At 32.1% G+C, this 20,072-nt stretch overlaps 1 protein-coding gene and 1 long non-coding RNA gene across 2 annotated transcripts in view; one reads left to right on the top strand and one right to left on the bottom strand.

Moving 5' to 3' along the window:
• Positions 1-20,072, bottom strand: part of GABA-B-R3 (gamma-aminobutyric acid type B receptor subunit 3) — a 71,548-nt gene that overhangs the window by 30,516 nt on the left and 20,960 nt on the right. Inside the window, exons 4-6 of the mRNA XM_076418224.1 lie at positions 19,689-19,826; positions 7,281-7,556; positions 1,191-1,256 (exon numbers count right to left, since the gene is read on the bottom strand). Of these exons, the coding sequence (XP_076274339.1) occupies positions 1,191-1,256; positions 7,281-7,556; positions 19,689-19,826 (480 nt within the window). The remainder of the gene's footprint in view (positions 1-1,190; positions 1,257-7,280; positions 7,557-19,688; positions 19,827-20,072) is intronic.
• On the top strand, positions 9,519-10,264 carry LOC143205309 (uncharacterized). Its single transcript, XR_013007792.1, has 3 exons — positions 9,519-9,577; positions 9,641-9,790; positions 10,028-10,264. It is a non-coding gene; the product is annotated as an uncharacterized LOC143205309 (long non-coding RNA).

Here is a 20,072-nt window from a genome sequence, read left to right as displayed (position 1 = left end):
AAATACAATCTATAATTATACTTAGGCTGAACAAAACTATGGACATGCTGCTTCATCATATTCCAAAGGCCGATTTTGGTTTGAAAGACTTAAAATTCTGGATGATTCTGTTGTTAATAGATTCTATTGTAAGAAAGAACGCCCTGGAAGGCCATAAAAGTATGAAAACAATGAATTTCAAAGCTTATTGGAGACAAGCCCAGCTGAAATTCTCAAAGAACTTTTGGACCGCTCAGCTTTTCTCAGATGTTTGCATAGAATGATAAATATCCATAAGAAGAAATGTCCAATGCATGTTCACAAGTTTTGCTACACCCAAAGTACTTATCAGATATTGCATCTTGTGATTACGACTTATTCAAATGGATGCAACATGTCAAATATGTTTAAGAAATAATTACAATTCGTTGCATGTCGCTAATTCAGTTTATAGGAAACTTACGAAAACCTTAAAATAATGTTACACACAATTAACTATTGCTGACTAATGTCTTGGTTGGATATCGTATAGAAATTCAAATAACTTCATAAATGACTTCTAAAACAGACCTGATATCCCAAGAAGAATATTCTGTACAAGACTTTAGTGGATCCAAAGACACTCTACCATCTCTAAACATAATGTAAAGACTAATAAAGTAAAATAAAAGTTTTGCCTAACATTTCTGATACTTTTAAGTACTTATGTATGTGATTGGATTTGTATTGAGCCTCGTAAATTGAAGCCTAATTAGCTTTAAGGGTCAATTCTTGCAATCCTCGTTTCTTTTTTCCTGAAGCTTCACGTAGATGATGTGAGTGAAAAGCAAAGAAATAATTCTCATTAGGATCTAAATGAGATGGAAGAATATTTTAGAAGCTATGGAATATCCACATGATAAATATTTATTATAGGCAAATTCACAGAAAATAAAAAAGTGATTATCGTAGGAGAAAAAATTATGCATTAACCGATGTTTTCAATAGTTTTTACAAAAATTTTATATTTTCATTACACCCTGCTATCATCCATGGACTACTTTATTCGCCAGATATAGCTGGTATATTCCTGGCCAGATATTCCTGCTCTCGAAACTAAAATACCTCTAGCGTATCAAGTTAAGTAATTTTTAACAAATTATTATACATATATATATATATATATATATATATATATATATATATATATATATATATTAAGATATACTGACCTCGCAAAATATTCTCGGCGCCATTTTGGTCGAAAAGCTGCCTATAATAATACGAATATCTAAAGCCTGAAACAAAGAAGGGAAAAAATACAGATTTTATGTTACCGTACTTAATTTTTTATACCTACATATAATAATAAAATTATAATCCATATATAAGAAGATATAAATTAGATTGTTGTTGTTGGTAGTAATATTTCTTTTTTCTTCAAAGGTTTTGTTAATATATTAGGTTGTAAAATATGTTGAAATCTCTGTATTTGCATCTATCTACTTCCACTATTTGAAACTTATCATGTTGTAGACTGTGAAAGATTTATTAACTTTTTTTTTTTTCTTTTTTATTACTCTTCGTGAGTCCACAATCTGCCCTATTGGCAATAAGTATTTCTTATGTCTATATTACATATACATGGCATGTAGAAAATCACTGCATTAAGCAATCTTCTGTATAAAATATTATCTTAATTAATTAGTCTTATTCTAAAGCTTATTCTAAATTCTACATATGTCCAGTAATCAGATCAGGTGGTGTTAAACGTGTTAGTCTACGCACTTCACTATCACGTCGAATATTTAGCTGATTAGCGAGTAAATTGGGATGCACTGACACTCTTTCGAAGTACCTCACACAAACACGTTGAATTACACTTGTTATAGACTCTAGAGGAATATCGCGTTGTATATATATTTATTTTATTTATTTTATTTTATAAACGATATATGTACACAGAAAGTAACAGAAGAAAATAAGGAGAAATTCAGTGATATCAAAAAGATTTGACAAAAAATAATGCATCAAAGGAAACAATAACTAAACAAAAAATGTAAATATGTCCTCAAATTAAAATAAAACACATTATGTAGACATACAATTATTAATCAGGTGGACTAAGCCTCTAGAGGATACCATCGATGGTTTAGGAAAGAGTCAAATATAAATAAAATAAAATAACTCTAACCTACAAACCATTGTAGCTGTTGCAGTTTAATTAACTGTAGTTTAAGTCCTTCGATAATATATGCATTAGATATACAATTATGTTAAAATAAATGATGTTTTATAACATTTCTGTTTCATTATTTTATTTACATCATATATTAACAAACGGCCATATACTTTTATTCTTGGTTCAATTATTTGGTAGTTGAAACTCCAGTAAAATAATAGCTCCTGAATACAATCCTTTAAGGGAGGACCAAACCAAAGTTCAATATGAATTATGGTGCAAAGCGATTCAGGAATTGAATAGTGCTTAAATTTTATTGTCCAAGAAAGAACAAATTTGTAAAATTGAATCACCTTGAGGGGTTCATTTCATTAGAGGCAAAAAAAATTGTAATTATCCTAATAAATATATAGGCTTAAGGCTACTTAATTAAGATAATTTGCATTTTTTTTTCGATCTAATTAGAGTTCATGGATTGAAGAATACAGATCCTTCAGATAGTATGTTTGATATAGTACATTACACAACCCGAAACGAAACCGAGGGAATCACTACGAGTAGGACCGAGATTTCAACTTTTGGACCGTCGAAAGTAGGTTATTAATTTAACTTTAAATTTTGATGAGCATATTTTTGATGCCTGCCTCCGACATCAATAGACATCATCAGCAACGTATCTGTATTTATTATTAATCGCGCTTCTGCATCAAAATTTCGTACAACATCTTCCTCGTCCCTGGATTATTGGATAGAGTGACGACAAAACATGATGATTATTTTTAAGGTTAGAGGTAGCAACGTTAATAATAGCGGTAAATAATTTGTGGTAGTGACAGAATAAATAGTCCCTAGTTACGAGTAAAAATACGCATAAGATATTCTTGCCTCCCGCCGTTATAGAGAGGGCGCGAGTGTACTTCTCACAGGGAGTAAACGTTTAACATTCTTCCCTGTTTTTAGGGACAAAAGTACGCACTTTCGACCGAGGTATGAAAAAAAAATCATTTAAAGCGCTCATAAGTTAATTTTTTTTTACCTCATTTGCCTTTAGGAAATTGAAAAAGATTAATTCCATACTAATGGGGGTACCATACATAATTCCATACTAATGCAGATGCTCCTTTTATATGTACACTATTCAATGATCTCCCCGATAGAATGTTAAAAATAATATGCACCGCAAACTTGTGGATAAAGCAGGTAAACAGAATTTTAACAGAGAAAGACTCAAAGTTTGCTTTCAGTATAATAAAACAAAAAGCCAGAACTCTAATAGATCCTATTAAATTGATGGCCCTAAACAAATATGAAAAAGGGAAAAAACAAAAGAGATAATTTAAATTTTTTCCGCAGTTCCTTGTTTATGATAATATTTATTTTTTATAGATATATTTATTTTTATACTGTATTTATATTTTGTACACAATTTGCAGTTTTACAGACTATATTTATTTTATTTATTGAATTTTATTTAATAAATGTATTTCAGAAATATTATTATTTTTATTTAAATTCTATTGATTAATTAAACGTGACGACAGAGCAATAACGTGCCAAACTTTATCAAAGAGACAATCAAATGTCTTCACAGCAAGATGTTTTCCTTACAGGTTCCTATATTAAATTGACCAATCAAATAACTTGAATGACCAATTATGGCGCCCTCTGGATGTTGGGCAAAGCAAATTTTTTCTCCAGAGACCCCTATTGTGCTCTCTCTTTATTAATTTAGGCAAAAAAGTCCGTTGAACATAAAGAAGTTATAATATATGGACAATACAACAATAATAATGACTGAATGTTACGCGTATACTGTGTTGCCATCCGGAATTCCGGAATTTTTTTAATACCGGTATCGAAGAATTCTTTGGGCAACTCGGCCAGCATGTGCGTTCGAACTCCCCTACCTCGGCGTCGGTGTTGAATCTTTCACCTCCGAGGGCTTCTTTCAGTGATCCAAACATGTGGTAGTCGCAGGGTGATAAATCCGCACTTTAGGGAGGTGTTCCAGTACCTCCCACCCTAATAATAATGTTGGGCAAAGCAAATTTTTTCTCCAGGGACCCCTATTGTGCTGTCTCTCTATTAATCTATGCTTTAGGCAAAAAAGTCCGTCGAACATAAAGAAGTTATAATATATGGACAATACAACAATACAGCAAACCGCGCAACGGACAATGACTGAATGAGGTGAAATGTCACACAATTGGCAAATGACACGCGTATACTGTGTTGCCACAAAACCAATAATAATAATAATAATAATATATATATATATATATATATATATATATATATATATATTATATATATATATATATATATATATATATATATATATATATTATATATATATATATATATATATATTATATATATATATATATATATATATATATATATATATATATATATATATATATATGAGGGTGGTTCAAATTGATTGAGACAAATACTAACATAATTTACTTGAATTCTTTGGGCAACTCGGCCAGCATGTGCGTTCGAATTCCCCTACCTCGGCGTCGGTGCTGAATCCTCCGAGGACTTCTTTCAGCGATCCAAACATGCGGTAGTCGCAGGGTGATAAATTCGGACTGTATTCCAATGAGGTGTTCCAATACGTCTCACCCTAATTCCGATATTGTATCGAGCGTGAGACGGTATAAGGGCGCTCGTTCTCCTGGAGAAGAATCGCACCTCGTGCTAGAATGCTCCTCCGTTTCGAACGATAAACTGGTTGATAAACAGATAAATGTTAAAAGGAGATAACAAAACTTACATGGGCGCCATCTACAGCATTTTTCTCCATCATATTTGAACCACCCTCGTATATATATATATATATATATATATATATATATATATATATATAGCCATGTCCCAGAAATTTCCATATCCATTTCCTTATATGCCGAAGCCTTCCCTTTCGAAACTTTCTCGATATTTCCCAAATAGCCGCACATAAATCACAATATTTCTTTCCCTGGGCCTTTTACAACTGTAAGCCCACCACATATAAAGTTTATTGCGAGTGGGAGACTTTACGTTCGATTTTATCGTCATGTTTGACAGATAAAACGCTCAACAATGCGGCGTCCAATAACAATTTAAGTTTAATTCTCGGGTCTCGTTATATCAGGTAAATAAGTTTTATTATTGAATAAAATATTTATTATGCGGTAATACTCTATCCAACACTATCCCGAATGGCACGATTTCCGTTAAGATTGCTATCAGAAAGTATGAGTCGGGAAAATTAGCTTCGGTTAGCTTAGGGTCACGCTAGAGGGCACACGAAGCGGGAATGTTTGTAGCTGGGGTAGGGTGAATACGTATTCCACGTATACTCCACAATGGTAGCCGATGTCCTTCCTTCCGTATCTATTGCATATACAGTCATTTAAAAAGAAACGTATGCAAAGCATGAAACTAATTTTAGACTTAATGAAATGCAAAGGGTGCAATTGAAAAGTTTGTACTGATTTAAATGTTGTTGCAATATTGCTTGAACTACAGAGAGGTTTCATGAAATATTGTTGTTTTCTGTGTTTGTGAGACAGTGAAGACACCAAAAACCACTAGGAAGTTAAAGATTGGCCAAAGAGAGCTGACTTTGTTTGTGATGAATCAAACGTTAAATATGAACCTCTTATTCCACAAGAAACTGTTATTCTTCTACCTTTACATATAAAACTTGGTTCATTGAAAAATGTTGTCAAGACCTTGGATAAAAATCTTAAAGGAATTTTCGAAAACTATTTTCCGTAAATTAAGTGATGCTGTATTAAAAAAAAGGCATTTTTGTTGACCCATAAATAAGAAAACTTATAGAAAACATTGAATTCGATGAAAATCTTACCGCTAAAAAGTTAACAGCTTGGTTATGTCTAAAGAAGGTAATTCGTAGTTATTCTCTTTTGAATTAGATCAATCAAATTACTTACTAAGAAAAAAATCAAGAATATAGGTTAACGTTGGATTGGCAATCGTATGGCGTGTACTTAAAGCATTCTCTGGTAGAATCTATTCAGAAAAGGTACATTGATGATGGTACAAGATCCCTAGCCATAATCTGTTATAACTTGGAAACAGCCATGTATTAAGAAACATGCCTAGTATCTGAATATCTCGTACAAGAATTGCAATCTAAGATATAAGACCCACTGAAGCTGTTAAGATCTAGTCCAATCTCGTGAAATTTGACTATGAGTTTGCAGTTGAAGGTGGAAACACATCAAAAACTTAAGGAAGTACATCAGTAGTGTATCTGTAAACTATTGATATTTGGACACATCAAATCTTGTAAAATCATTTCATACTATATAAAATCCGTCTATAATATAATGAATTCAAGTCACTTAAATATCTATGATTTTGGTTCGTGTTTTTTCTCAGAGTTGTTTGCTGTATTCTCCATCCATGAGGTCGATTTCGACGAAGAAGTCTATATGGAATTCGTACTTTTTATTCAACAGACCATTGCAACCTGTGTTTTTGAATTGGTTCCACAACTATCAACTAATTGTAGAACTTTAAATGAGATGTCAGAAAGCCTCAGAGCTATACAAGAGGATTTATCAAGATAAGAGATCTATAGTGGTCGGTTTTAGTCTTCATTGTCATATTTCCGATTAATATGATATTATGAAATGTTGGACATATAAGTAATTGGGTGGATGCGCCTATATGGTGAAGGCGCATGTATATATGGTTGCATAGATAAATTTTAGAGTATTTGCCTTGAAATATAAAATTTTATAAACGCTACGTCGCCCACCACCTTCACCAAATTGATTATACAATATCGGATTTAACAGATATGATATATCATTCCAAATAATCCATATATGCCGGATAACTTGAGTATGTTTATTTAGACTACTGAGAGTCATGAAAAATGTCTAAAACTACTTTTTGTATTCAGTTCCACTTGCTAATAATTGTAAATTACATTTTCCTCAATATTATATATATATATATATATATATATATATATATATATATATATATATATGTGTGTACATATATATATATATATATATATATATATATATATATATATATATATGTATATATATATATATTCCGCTATATATACGAGTATAGCTTACTTTGACGTAAAACTAGTGCAACATACCTTCAAAAATCTCAGCTGCTCCTTATAGTTATCAATAGAAAACGTAACGGTAGCTATACACGTGATATTCTCCTCCTCCAGCTCCTTTATCAGCTGATTTACAGGCAGCAAGTATGCGTTTTCGCTCTCGCTAAACGTTGCCACCACCTGCCATTTATAGTGCTTGATAAAATGGATCTTGGCAATGTCGTGGGACGAATCTGGCGCCACCGTACGGAAGAAAAATGGAAACGTTTTAGCGTCGGATAATGTCGGCGATTTCGAGCCATACGATACCTAAAGGCAAAAAAAGTTAATAACACCCGGTATCATCAATTTTTCTTCATATATTATCGATATTTTGACTATATAGAATAAATATAACCGATATTAGATAATAGCTGTTTTCAAAAAGTATAAAAATGGATTTCTGTTCGTTAGTCTTGTGAAAACTCTAAAATAGTTGGACCAATTTACCAAATTTTGGTTTGGATATACTTGTGAATATTATAAATATAAATATATTTTTGAATATTATAAAAATAACAATTTTATTTTCACCGTCACAATGGATCTTTTGTGACATTTGTGTGTTGTATTATCGTTGGTTGTTTGTGGGACAGTAAAGACACCAAATACCACTATGAAGTTAAGGATTGGCCAAAAACAAGTGACTTCATTTGTTGTAAATCAAACGTTAAATATGAATCTCTTATTCCACAAGAAAATGTGATAATTCCACCCTCATATATAAAACTTGGTTTAATGAAAAATTTCCAGGGAAGGTCTATATAATGTCAAAATATGAAAGAATTGAGCAAATATTATAAAAATAACAATTTTGTTTTCGCCGTCACAATGGATCGACATTTGTGTGTTGTTTTATCGTTGGTTGTTAGTATTAAACAACAATTTGTTATTGCGAATGAAAAATGGAAATAATATGTCTTATAACAAATTTTATTTCAATAAATGAAATAAAATAAACAAATAATATAATATAAGTAAAACACACACAAAAAACATAAAAAAACTGCCGACTTGGTTGGTGCAGTGGTAAAAGCAATAGGACAGGGTTCAAATCCCGCTGGGGCATGGTCGTATATTTATATTTGCGATTATTTAACTTTTTTGATTAACCTTAGGCAAGAGTGCAAAATCCGACAAGGAAAATGATCCCAGTCACACCAGTAACCAGGCTGGGTATGACCGGATGTCTTCTGGGATGATTTCTAAGTCGGTCACTCACCAGTCGATGGATTTAATGCCGAGGACCGTGGTTCGGAGCCCACATTAAACAGTAGGTCTAGTCCAGATAAACTCTCGTTGGTAAAAAGGAGACTTTAAACTATTTACAAAAAAAATATATAAATAACGACTAAATATAATTTATTTTTAAAAATATACTCTAACATATTTATCTTAATTTTTGTCATTATACTTATTTTTTAATCCAAATTTGTCTGAATGCTGTAAAATTGTATAGATGATATAATCTTATATGAGTTCTGCTTTCTTATGGGCTCTGATAATTATAATATCTTGGTAGTTATTCGAATTTGGTCATTCAATAATCAAAATACTTTCCATACTTTCAAATCAGATTCAATACGATCATCTAATGAATCTAATAGTTTTCCGATTATCAACCTAACATTCTTCTTGGAATTAATATTTTAAGAGGTTGTCCAAGAACTATATTTTTCAGGTTCATCAACTCTTATAATTTTACAATCTACACATCCAACAGCTGCATAAATTTTTATCTTAATATTTGCTAATTTTTTCTTTCGTTTGCGTCTTAGTTCGAGATTTTTTATTTTTATTTTGCCTTGAATATTCTTTATAAAATGCCATGGACATATAATTCTTCGTGACTTGCTACAACTTTTATCTATTATTATTTATAGTATTGTCATAGTATAGTATAGTATTATTGTCATTGTATAGTGTAGTATTATTATAGTATAGCTTATTTTCGTATTGTCTGCTGCCAATTTTTCTATTAAATAATAAATAATTATATTATCTCAACAAACTTATATAAACATAAAATTAACCTAAAAATTACCTCCTAATCACGACACTTATAAACTATAGAATAAAGAAATTTAGAAGTGAAAGTTATATGGAAAAATCGAGTCCCACGTTTAAGCTTTCCGGAATCCCCGTTACGCGGCCAAATGTAAATGAAAAATGCAACAGCTATATGTGTGTTTCTCTCTCGTTCAGTTCGGTATCAATAATTCTAACCTAAAGAGTTAACGGCCATTTTTAGGTGATATAATTTGTATTGTTTATTTACGTCAAGTTTTTCAGTATGCGTTTCTTTATATATTTGACAATTACTTTAGATTATTCTGTGTATTTCAATTTATTAGTGTAACAAAAAGAAAACCTTAAGGGGATCTCTTATGATCTCCTATGTAGGTCCAGGAAAGTTTGTAATCATTTTAAAGATGAAGACTATAGACCAAAATGTGGAAAGCCATGGCTGAAACAAGATGTAATTCCTACTAGTAATTTAAATAGTAAGTATTTTGTTAAATAATAATAATTTATTGCATTGAAATAATTAAGCTTTTTCTTTACCTTTACTATAAGACAAGGAACATATGCCCCCAATGGCAATATTACAATCACATAAGTATTATATACAGGAGATTCTTCTACCCCAACAAGACCCAGAAGTAAGTATATAATAAGAAACTTATGTTTATTATTAGAGAATGGAGGTCCTAACTTGACATTTATATGTTCATTTACAGATAACTCAGCCTGTCCCATCAGTTTCGTTTCAGGTTGAATGAAAAACTAATGGCTTTATCCTTATTGAAATGCAGTGGCAGAGGATATAAACTGTTATCGAAGATATTCTGCTTGCCTTCTAGAAGAACATTAATGCAGATACTGAATAAGGTTCCTTTTTGCTGCTGGAGTAGTAACCTCTAATTTTGGTCGTTAGTTCAGAAACTTGACTGTATAGGCCGAACTGCAGTTGTCATATTTATTTGATAAAATGTACCTTAATTTAGGTAGGTTGTTAATTTAGTTGATTCTAAAAAGTAATACAATAGAACCATTAATAGTTATATTATCTTATTTTAATGTTTGTTTTAGGTTTGTTTTAAATATTAGAGAGAAGATAATATCAGTGGATTACGTGTTTTGGGTAGTGGAGATATCTCTGTGATTATATCAATGTCTTTATGGTCAAGAAAAATTAATGTATTATTTTCCCAGTAAAATTAAAAGATTTTTTTAATTTCCCGCTAAAATTTTTTACTATACATTTTTAAATTTCCCGCTAAAATTTTCAAAATTCCCGCTAAACATTTTTAAATTTCCCGCCGTAACTAACTGTCAAACGGCGCATGCGTAAGCGCCCTCACACGGTGATTCCGAGCGTAACTTAGAACCAAATTTAACATATGAGATGCGCTTCTAAGTTTCTTTGTTCTATCTTGTAGATCAACAATAATAAAAAATAGATCACCTGTGACAATAATATACGAAGATCCTGTAATCCTGAAGATCAAAGCCAATCAATCAATTAATTGTAATTGTAATTAACAAACTGTGATATCAAACTGTGAGCTGGCCATTGTTTTTTTTTCGTTCAAGAACATTAAAAATCATTAACCATCATATCAAGCAAGATTATAAATTTTTTCTTCTTACTCCAATTATGGAAGTGGATTTTTTAATCATTTACCTTAAGTTTTCTAGAGATGTTTAATTATATTACATACTATTCAGGTATTTGAGGTAGCTTTTCATCCAATAATTCTCCCACGGGCACTCATTAAATGTCACCTTGAAATAACACTTCTAAATCTCCTATACTCCCGTTTACATATTCGATTTGACATAATTTGTACAAAACGTCTTATCCCCCTAATTTTGCTTTTTAGGTGTTAAATGTTTGGATATATTAAACGTTGTTATCAAATAGTTTAACAAGAAACGTATTCTCCAAAAAAACAATTTTTTATCATTAAATGTCAATTAATAATAAAACACTGATATATTACAAAAGATTTAGCAATATAATGCGTTGGGGAAACACTATTTCAGTTTTTTCTACCTTTGATTTTTTTTCTTCTGGCCTAAATCCAGGCGGTGGAATGCATGACGCATACCTGGTCGCGGAGACTTGCCCTGGAGTGACAAGTTGGACCGGGTTATATGGGACTGCCCTGGGCTTACCAATACACTAAACCGAAACCGCCTCACAGTTGACCCCTATGGATCGCTACTGCTACTGCATTAAATTTGGGGATATGGCACCCGCTGATCGGGCAGCCATTATTGGGCACGAGAACCCGGCGATTCTATCGATTCGCGAACCTGAGTTAACACACAACTGGATACTTTTGTATGGGGCAAAAGTTATGACTGTAGCGACGAATGAGGTCGTTTCAGTCTAGAAAAGGGGGGGAGTTTAACGGTGACGCGGTGCTAAGCTCCCGGTATGTCGACCAGCTCGCGAACAAGCGCATTTTCGGAAGAACTTGAGCTGAGTTGTTGTTTGTGGAATGATTGAAATATGAAGTTCTTGATTTCTAGAGTGTCAGTTTCCCTATGAACTTGATTATTTCTGACAAACCATGGAGCGTTTAATATTCTCCTGACGAGCTTATTTTGGAAAACTTGAAGCCGTTTGACCTGGTTGGCTGTAACAAACTTGAAGTAGACATTAGATCCGTAGAGGAGTACGGACCGAATTAACATCTTGTAAAATAAGCATTTGATGGAGTTCGGAAGTTTGCTAGAAGGGCAGATAATTTGCAGAGAAGATAGCAGATTCACTATTCCCGAACCTTTCTGGATTGCTTTCTGGATTTGGGAATTCCATCCGAACCGCCGGTCGAAGTGAAGACCTAGGTACGTGACGTTATCCAGCCAAGGAATTATTGCGGTATCGATCTTAAGTCGCGAAACGCGCAATGCGTAACGCTTCTTATAGAAAATGATGGCCTGGGTTTTTAGGAGGTTCATTTGCAACCTCCTGAATTTGAAGACGACCTTTGAACGTTTACAGTTTCTCTGATGGAACATATCTTCATCGCTGTCGAGCTTCTATGATTTCTGAACAAGAAATTAAATCATTAAGTGATTTTTAGAAACCCAGTGATTTTTGAAGCCAGATTCACCACTAAGGGAGCTTTATAGAGATCGAAAAAATATTATTATATCATTGAGACCACGGAAGAGAAGAACTTTCGTAATTCAACTAGCAGTCAGCAAAATAGATCCGAAGTTTTCGCTTCGCATTATTACTCAGCTTGGTTCGTGATAATTAACATGAAAAAATTATATTAAACTGAAAGCACTGGCTATATGTCCAAAATTGGGTCAAAAATATAAAAAGATTTTTAACATACTATTTATTTAATTGAGAAATGTACTTACTGTCCTGTACTGTACCATTAACGTTAATATAAAAATATTTGTAGTGTTAATTAAGCAGATTGTGACGACGAAATGAGCTTTAATATTTTTCGTCTCTATATTACGCTACAAATAAATTACAAAGATTTTATTAAATTAGGTTTGGTTACATCTATTCGTATACAAGGTTTGCTCCATAGAAAATATTTATATTTCGAAAAATAATCTAATTTTATTGAAATAATATTCCTCAACTCCTCCAATCTTAAAATGTTCAATTTAAATTTCGTTACATTTTAATTTATGGTAGAATTGCGAACAGAAGTTCAGAACAGTGATACTGATAGTGAAAGTGATAGTGAGTGAATGAAAGTTTTTGTTGTGGGTTTATGGCCCAATGCTGACAATTACCAAAACAGAATTATAAGAGAAATAAGACCTTTTTATTATTTAATTATTACATTGTTACAAGTCGTTTCCATCTAGCCGACAATTTGTCTTTATGATAACTTAAATCTAGGTATATAACTAGGAGGACCCATCGACCCTACCTCAGTCTCTGGTGATATAATCTTTATACATGTTACTGCTGCATTTTTTATTATATGCGCCGCACTACACAACACTACACAAGATCAGATGGTTTGATTATTTTAAGTTTGTGTCCTGCTCTGGTGGTACCCAAAAGCTGCGATACTTCAATATTCTCATGAGAGTGGAGTCTTTCCTCATGACCCCTTGCAATTCTCTTGATTGCTTGACTGACTGTGGATATCTGAAGGTCTCGATGTAGGTAATCAGTCCTATAGTATTTGAGTGCGCCCATAATATCTCTCAGGACATTGTTCTGAAAAATTTGTATTTTATTTATGTTACTCTTTGCAGAACATCCTCATAATTTTACTTCGTATGTCCATACAGCTTTCAGTATTTGCTTATATAATATCAATTTATTATGTACTGATAAATGTGATTTTCTTCCAATTAGCTAGTACATTTTCCTATATTTCAATTCCAGTTCTTTTACATTATTTAATGTTATTCGTGCTTGTAGGGTCCGATTGTAGGTGAACTTTACATGCGCAGATTTACTTCCATTAATTTTTATTTTCCAAGCTTGTGTCGAATTATTAATATTGTCACTTGCCTGTTGTAATTTTCGTGAGGCTTCTTTACTATTATCTCCGACAGCTATAATCGCAGTATCATCAGCAAAGGTAGCCAACGTAATATTCTCCATTTGTAGTATATCACAAGTGTAGAGTAGATAACGCATTGGTCCCAGTACACTTCCTTGTAGTACACCTGCTTCAGCTTCTTTTATTGTAGAGTAAGCTTTTTCTTGTTTGGCTTTAAACATTCTGGTTCTAATGTACGATTTTAATAGTTCGGTGTGTTGTTTTGGTAGTATTTTCTGTAGTTTATGAACAAGGCCTTCATGCCAAACCTTATCGAAGGCTTGTGTTACATCTAAGAATATAGCTAAGCCTACTTTTTTACTTTCGTAGGCTTTTTCAATAACATCTGTTATTCTGTCTACCTGGTAAATTGTTGAGTGCTTGTGAATGAACCCAAACTGATGTGTTGGTATTAGCTTTTTTCTCTCTACCATCGGATTTATTCTTTTCAACAGGAGTTTTTCAAAAACCTTAGATATTACTGGCAGCAGTGATATAAGGTTATAGGCTTTTATTTCGTTTGGTGACAACGTAGAGAAATAATAAATATAAAATGATATATATAATTAATATAGGATAACTGTAGGAAATCATATTATAGAATGTGAACGACATGTGTGTTTAGATATGTCCGTAATTGCAAGTTAGATTTCTGATGAGATAATTAATACTAAGTGTTTTACAGATATGACAATCGAGATAATGCAATTATTAAATTTAATTTTATAAATGATATGTACACGGGCAATAACAGAAGAAACTAAGGAGGAAAGCAGTGATACGAAAATGACTTGACGAAGGAAATAAATATTAAACAAAAAGTGAATATTCCATATAATAAAACAAAAATACGTTACATTGATATACTATTATTAATTACGTAGATTAGAATCCTCCAGGGAATACCACAACATAAAAAGCAACTAGAACTCTACCTCTAACCTACAAACTATTGTGGCTGTTTTTCAAAAATATACGCATTTGATGTATTATAATGTTAAAATAAATTATACTTTATAAGATTATTTTCTTTATTTTAATAATGAAAGGATAACAAAAAGTTATAGAAAATCATGAATAATATTTTGATTAAAAAATATTGTATCATTTATTCTCTGTAGATATCTTTTTAAAATAACAAAGAAATATGTAAAATTCATTCAAGAATCTAATGTGTATCAATAATATTCGTACTAAAACAAAAGTTAATATTTTTAGTGTGGTATTATTTTAATATATGTAACATTTACTTTTAAAAAAATCGATATTTCAGTGACACGTGTACTAATCTTAAAAAATTGATGCGCCTTATTTTCACATGCAAAACGCAACCATAGAAACGAACCGGAGCCATGTTTTACAAAATTAATAAAGATAGATCAAAGATGGATAAAATATGAGAATATTATATGGCCATGTAATAATATAGTATAATAATATTAAAAGATAAAGAGACAAGGTATCTGAAGATAATCGTACGTGATAATCTAAATAGGGTAGAGTTATTATAGGTTGGAGATGAGAGGGTCCATAACTAGCTGTACGTAAAACAAAATTTGCCTAACTACAAAATGAAGTGTATGTAGACAAGAGATATTGGTTAAGAGCGACAAAACACTTGATGCAAATCTAAAGTTGTTTTTACATACGTCATCAAGATGTTTAATGTATTGTCTAACGCAATTAGTTTTAGAATCAGACAATATTTTCCTTCTCATTTTATTCTAGTTAAATAGAGACACAATGCTCTATGATTAGTTCGAACACGTAAACAAATGAGCCTGTCAATGTCGTCCGGTTGTCAGACGCATGCAAAATTCTTGAAAGCAATAGTGATAAAAGGCTATGACCCTAACCCATAAACTATTGTGACTGTATAATTAACTGTAGTTTTTAGTCGTGCTATAATGTTAAAATAAATTATATTTAGATTAGAATTTTGTTGTACATCAAAGCCAAACCGAAGTAAAACTCAGAGTTGATGGGGCAACATTGCGTCAGTCCAAGTAACTAATTTTATAAATTGAGATGGGACATATCTAATGCAAGATATAATCAGTAAAAAACAACTTCTTACAGTTTAATTAGAACAATTAAAAGAAATATTCATTTTTACAGAACCTTAATAATAATTATATTTTAATATTATTAATATTATTCTACAACTGTCCACATTTATACTGCTTGAACGTTACCCCTTATTTATTGTATATCTGAAGTTCTTATCGCCACCGAAAAGTTTTATCGAATAAATAAATACGCCAGAAATTATTTTTCCGAATAATTAAATCCTAAATTTACCGAACGGAGAAACCAGGAACGATCCCCAAGGAATACTTGTAGTCCCTCTCTGTCTCAAGCAGATTCCGGAAATTTCAATTATGTTCAACTTTCTGATAATATAAAGTTAATTATCGCATAATAGGTAATTAATAGGTGTTGTAACAGCTTTTTCGCGAATGAAATTAAAATTGTGGCTTATATATGTATACATGTTATCTACCGCAACGTTATGGCAAGTTTGGTATGTTTTCTAATAGATAAAAGTGTTGGGATCGACTATCGACTGTTTAGTAATCGACTACTTTATCTGTTTCGGTCGCTATTTTCGGTCCGATTGATTTTGTTACTATTTACTATCGACTGTTTCAGTCGTGTAATTTTAGTTACTATTTTTGGTTCTACTAGTTTCATTCGACTGATTTTTAACGTTCTGACTCTGTCGTCCTAGCCGCGATCTTGACAAAAATGTACCCAATTTATGCTTACATAGATTTGTTTGTAATATGTTATACGATTCTTTGATAGTTTGCTTGTAAATAACAATATATTGTATATTAATATAGCAGGATTTTGAAATGATATTTTTCAAGATTGTTAATGTAATAGTGTAAAAAGGTTAAAATTGTGAACGATAAATAGTAAAATACTTTTGACTGTTTTTATGACAATAATATATTTTAATTACTCTCTCGATAATAAATAAAGCATGTTCTTTATTTAAAGAAGCTCTAGTAGTTACTGTGCGATCATTTTTAATAATGTCATGCAGTTTTTTTTTCTATGATTAGGTATATGCATGTTAATAGTATTCAGTAATTATTTTTTATAGTAATTACTATTTTCAGTCGCTAGCTTTTTGACTATCGACTATTTCGACTGTATTCAGTCGATAGTTCTCAACTCCAATAAAAACATTCAATGTCATTTTGTATCGCCATTAAACAACAAACAAATTTTATATCTAGCATTCGTTTTGCAGCAATTGTTTTTCAGAAAAATACTGTACCTTGTTGAAATATTTAATAAATATTTAATTGATATATTTAATATACTATGTATCATATAATGATATATTTAGTTGATATAAATAAAATAATCAAAAATCATAAGCAAATGTAATTGATTTCGTATTATAGTACAGACATCTAAGACATATATGATTTATGAACTTAAATCACACATAATTACACACTCACAATAGTTGATCTGGCGTATCGTTCTTTTGTTATATTTAAATTTAACATATACCATCACTTAATGGACCTGCTTTCTCTCTTTTATTGGATATTTTGGCAAATAACAAGCATATCGATGCACACTAAACTTACACACTCTACTCTAAAGTTATCCTCACATGTTTCATTGAAATTTACATTGTATGTTTTATTTTGAGGCTTTATTAAGAATTTACTTGAAGGCTTTTAATTGATATACTCATTGTCAGTTATTTCAGCTCTATTTGGGCACTGTCTTGGTGACCCTGTTTTGTCTCCCTACAATCAATTGTCTCCCTACCTATCTGATTAGTTAATTTGTTTTCAATAAATTATGATTCAATGGCCATATTTGTGTTAATTCTAGTTTTTTTTTTGAAAACAGTCTTCTTATTACACCAACTTATGGTCTCCGTAACTTTTCATAGGCATTAAAATATTTTAGATTATTATCCTTAATAAAATATTGAATTTCAGGTTCTTGTTAAATCCTATTTTAAATTCTTCTAAAAGAACTAATATTATATGTTAGGATTTTAACACATTAAAGGATACGTCTTAAATAAAACCTAGAAATACTTTTTTACTAATATGAGGATCACTATTTATATTTCGGGAATAGGACAAAAAACAAATACTTAAGCTGCGAATATATTTTTATTGTTTTTCAAAGTACTCGCGACGATGACCGACTTTTGCATACGCTCAAACCAAATTTCAAAGCATTTATTCCATTCCGAATGATGTATCTTCAAAACATGATTTTTGAACGCTTCAGAAGCTCTTGAATGCTCGGGCGATGAAAATCGTTGACCACGCAGTTTATTCTTCAGGGATGGGAACAAAAAGAAGTCATTGGGTGCTAAATTAGGGCTGTACGGCGGATGACCCAACAATTTGATGTTTTGAGTGCTCAAATAGTCTCTTGTTTGAGCCGATGTGTAAGAACTCGCACTATCATGATGAAGAACAAGCCGGCGTCTCTTGTTTGTTTTTCTTATTTCATCGAAGACTTCCGGAAGACAAATGGTTGTGTGCCACTTTCAATATGGCCAGTTTTCCCGAAGAAACAGTGCGCAACTTTTGTTGGATTTGGTTAATCTTGGAACACCCATAGAGTCGATTGCTGCTTACTTTCGGACTCATACGAATATATCCATGATCCGTCGCCTGTCACGATTTTATAAACGTCTTTCCAAGCACCGCGATTGAATTTCTTAAGCATTTCTTTGCACCAATCGACATGAGCCTTTTTTTGAGCGATTGTGAAATTGTGTGGGATCCAACGCGAACATAACTTTCGCAGAGCTAAGTGTTCATGTAAAATCGCCTATTTGCTAGTGGAACTAATGCTTAAGAATGTCTCAAGCTCACAACAGGTGACATGACGATCTCGCTTAATCATTTCGCACACAGCATCGATGTTTTCTAGCACAACAGCCGATTTTGAACGACATTTACGAAGCTCGTCAGACAGAGAACTACGACCATTATTGAATTCACTAAAATAGTGATACACGGTGGTTTTTGATGGAGCTTCATCGCTCAAAGCCAAATTAAATTGATTGATGCACTCTTGTTGTGATAATCCAAATCGTAAAAAATCATCGCACGAATCATAGCGTCCGTACGACAAGATGTTCTGAGTACATATATCGTCAAAAATGTCAAACTTTACGACGGAACCGTCGGGTGGACTCACAGAGTTGCCGATTCCAGAAATATAAATAATGGCCCTATATATATATATATATATATATATATATATATATATATATATATATATATATATATATTTAGACCGGTAGAAATCATCCCAGACGACATCCGGTCTTACCCAGCCCAGTGACTGGTGTAACTGGGATTATTTTCGTTGTCGCATATTTTACTCTTACCCAAGAAAATCGCAAATATTAAACAATCACAAACATAAATTTACGACCATGGCCCAGCTGGATTCGTACCAGCGATTATCACAACAGTAGGTAAACGCCATTACCACTGCGCCAACCAAGTCGGCTCATTGTATTCTTAATTGCATACTTAAAAAAATACACTGAATAGTACCTTGTGACGTAACAACTTAGTGTATACCAATGATCAATCACCGTATTCATCAGACATAGCCCGGAATCCCTTTCGAGTCAAACCCATAAAACAAAATCCGTGTAAGGAACTAAGGGCGCATATAAAAAGTGTCTGGAAAACTGGAAAAGTCGCTGACATATGTGCGTTGCATTAAATATAACCTGTTTCGAAACAGGCGATAAAATAAACGCCGATAAATAAATAATAATCGGAAATTTTATTTAAGCATTCCCGAAAATATTGGCCGGAATGTATGTAGGAAATAAACTTACTTGGACAATATTCCAGTATGGCACGATGTGAGCCAGGGCTTCGGTGACATTGGAGCAACCCGATCCCAGCAACATAACAATTCGTTTCTCCGAATATATGGCATGAAACAGACGGTCTATTGCAACACCAGGGTCACACTGAAAGAAATGCGTTCTTTAAATATATATATTGATTATATATAAACAACATAACACATGAAAAGTTCCGGATGTAACAAAGAAAGCGCGGTTCTTTTTGTTCAAAATTGGCTTTAGTCGTCAACGAAATCTCAGGATCCGTTACTTCACAACTATCTCCGGATTTGGCGCATGCGCATATTGAGCTCTATTTAATTTTAAGATCCAATCCGAGTTTGACGCATGTCTATATACAGCTTTATTTAC

Source organism: Rhynchophorus ferrugineus, unplaced genomic scaffold, assembly GCF_030347505.1.
Source record: "Rhynchophorus ferrugineus isolate W39M unplaced genomic scaffold, kcgeb_rfMv2 rfM11, whole genome shotgun sequence".
Classification (NCBI taxonomy): domain Eukaryota; kingdom Metazoa; phylum Arthropoda; class Insecta; order Coleoptera; family Curculionidae; genus Rhynchophorus; species Rhynchophorus ferrugineus.
Note: the sequence above shows the minus strand (reverse complement) of the source record. Positions and strands in the feature narration are given on the sequence as shown.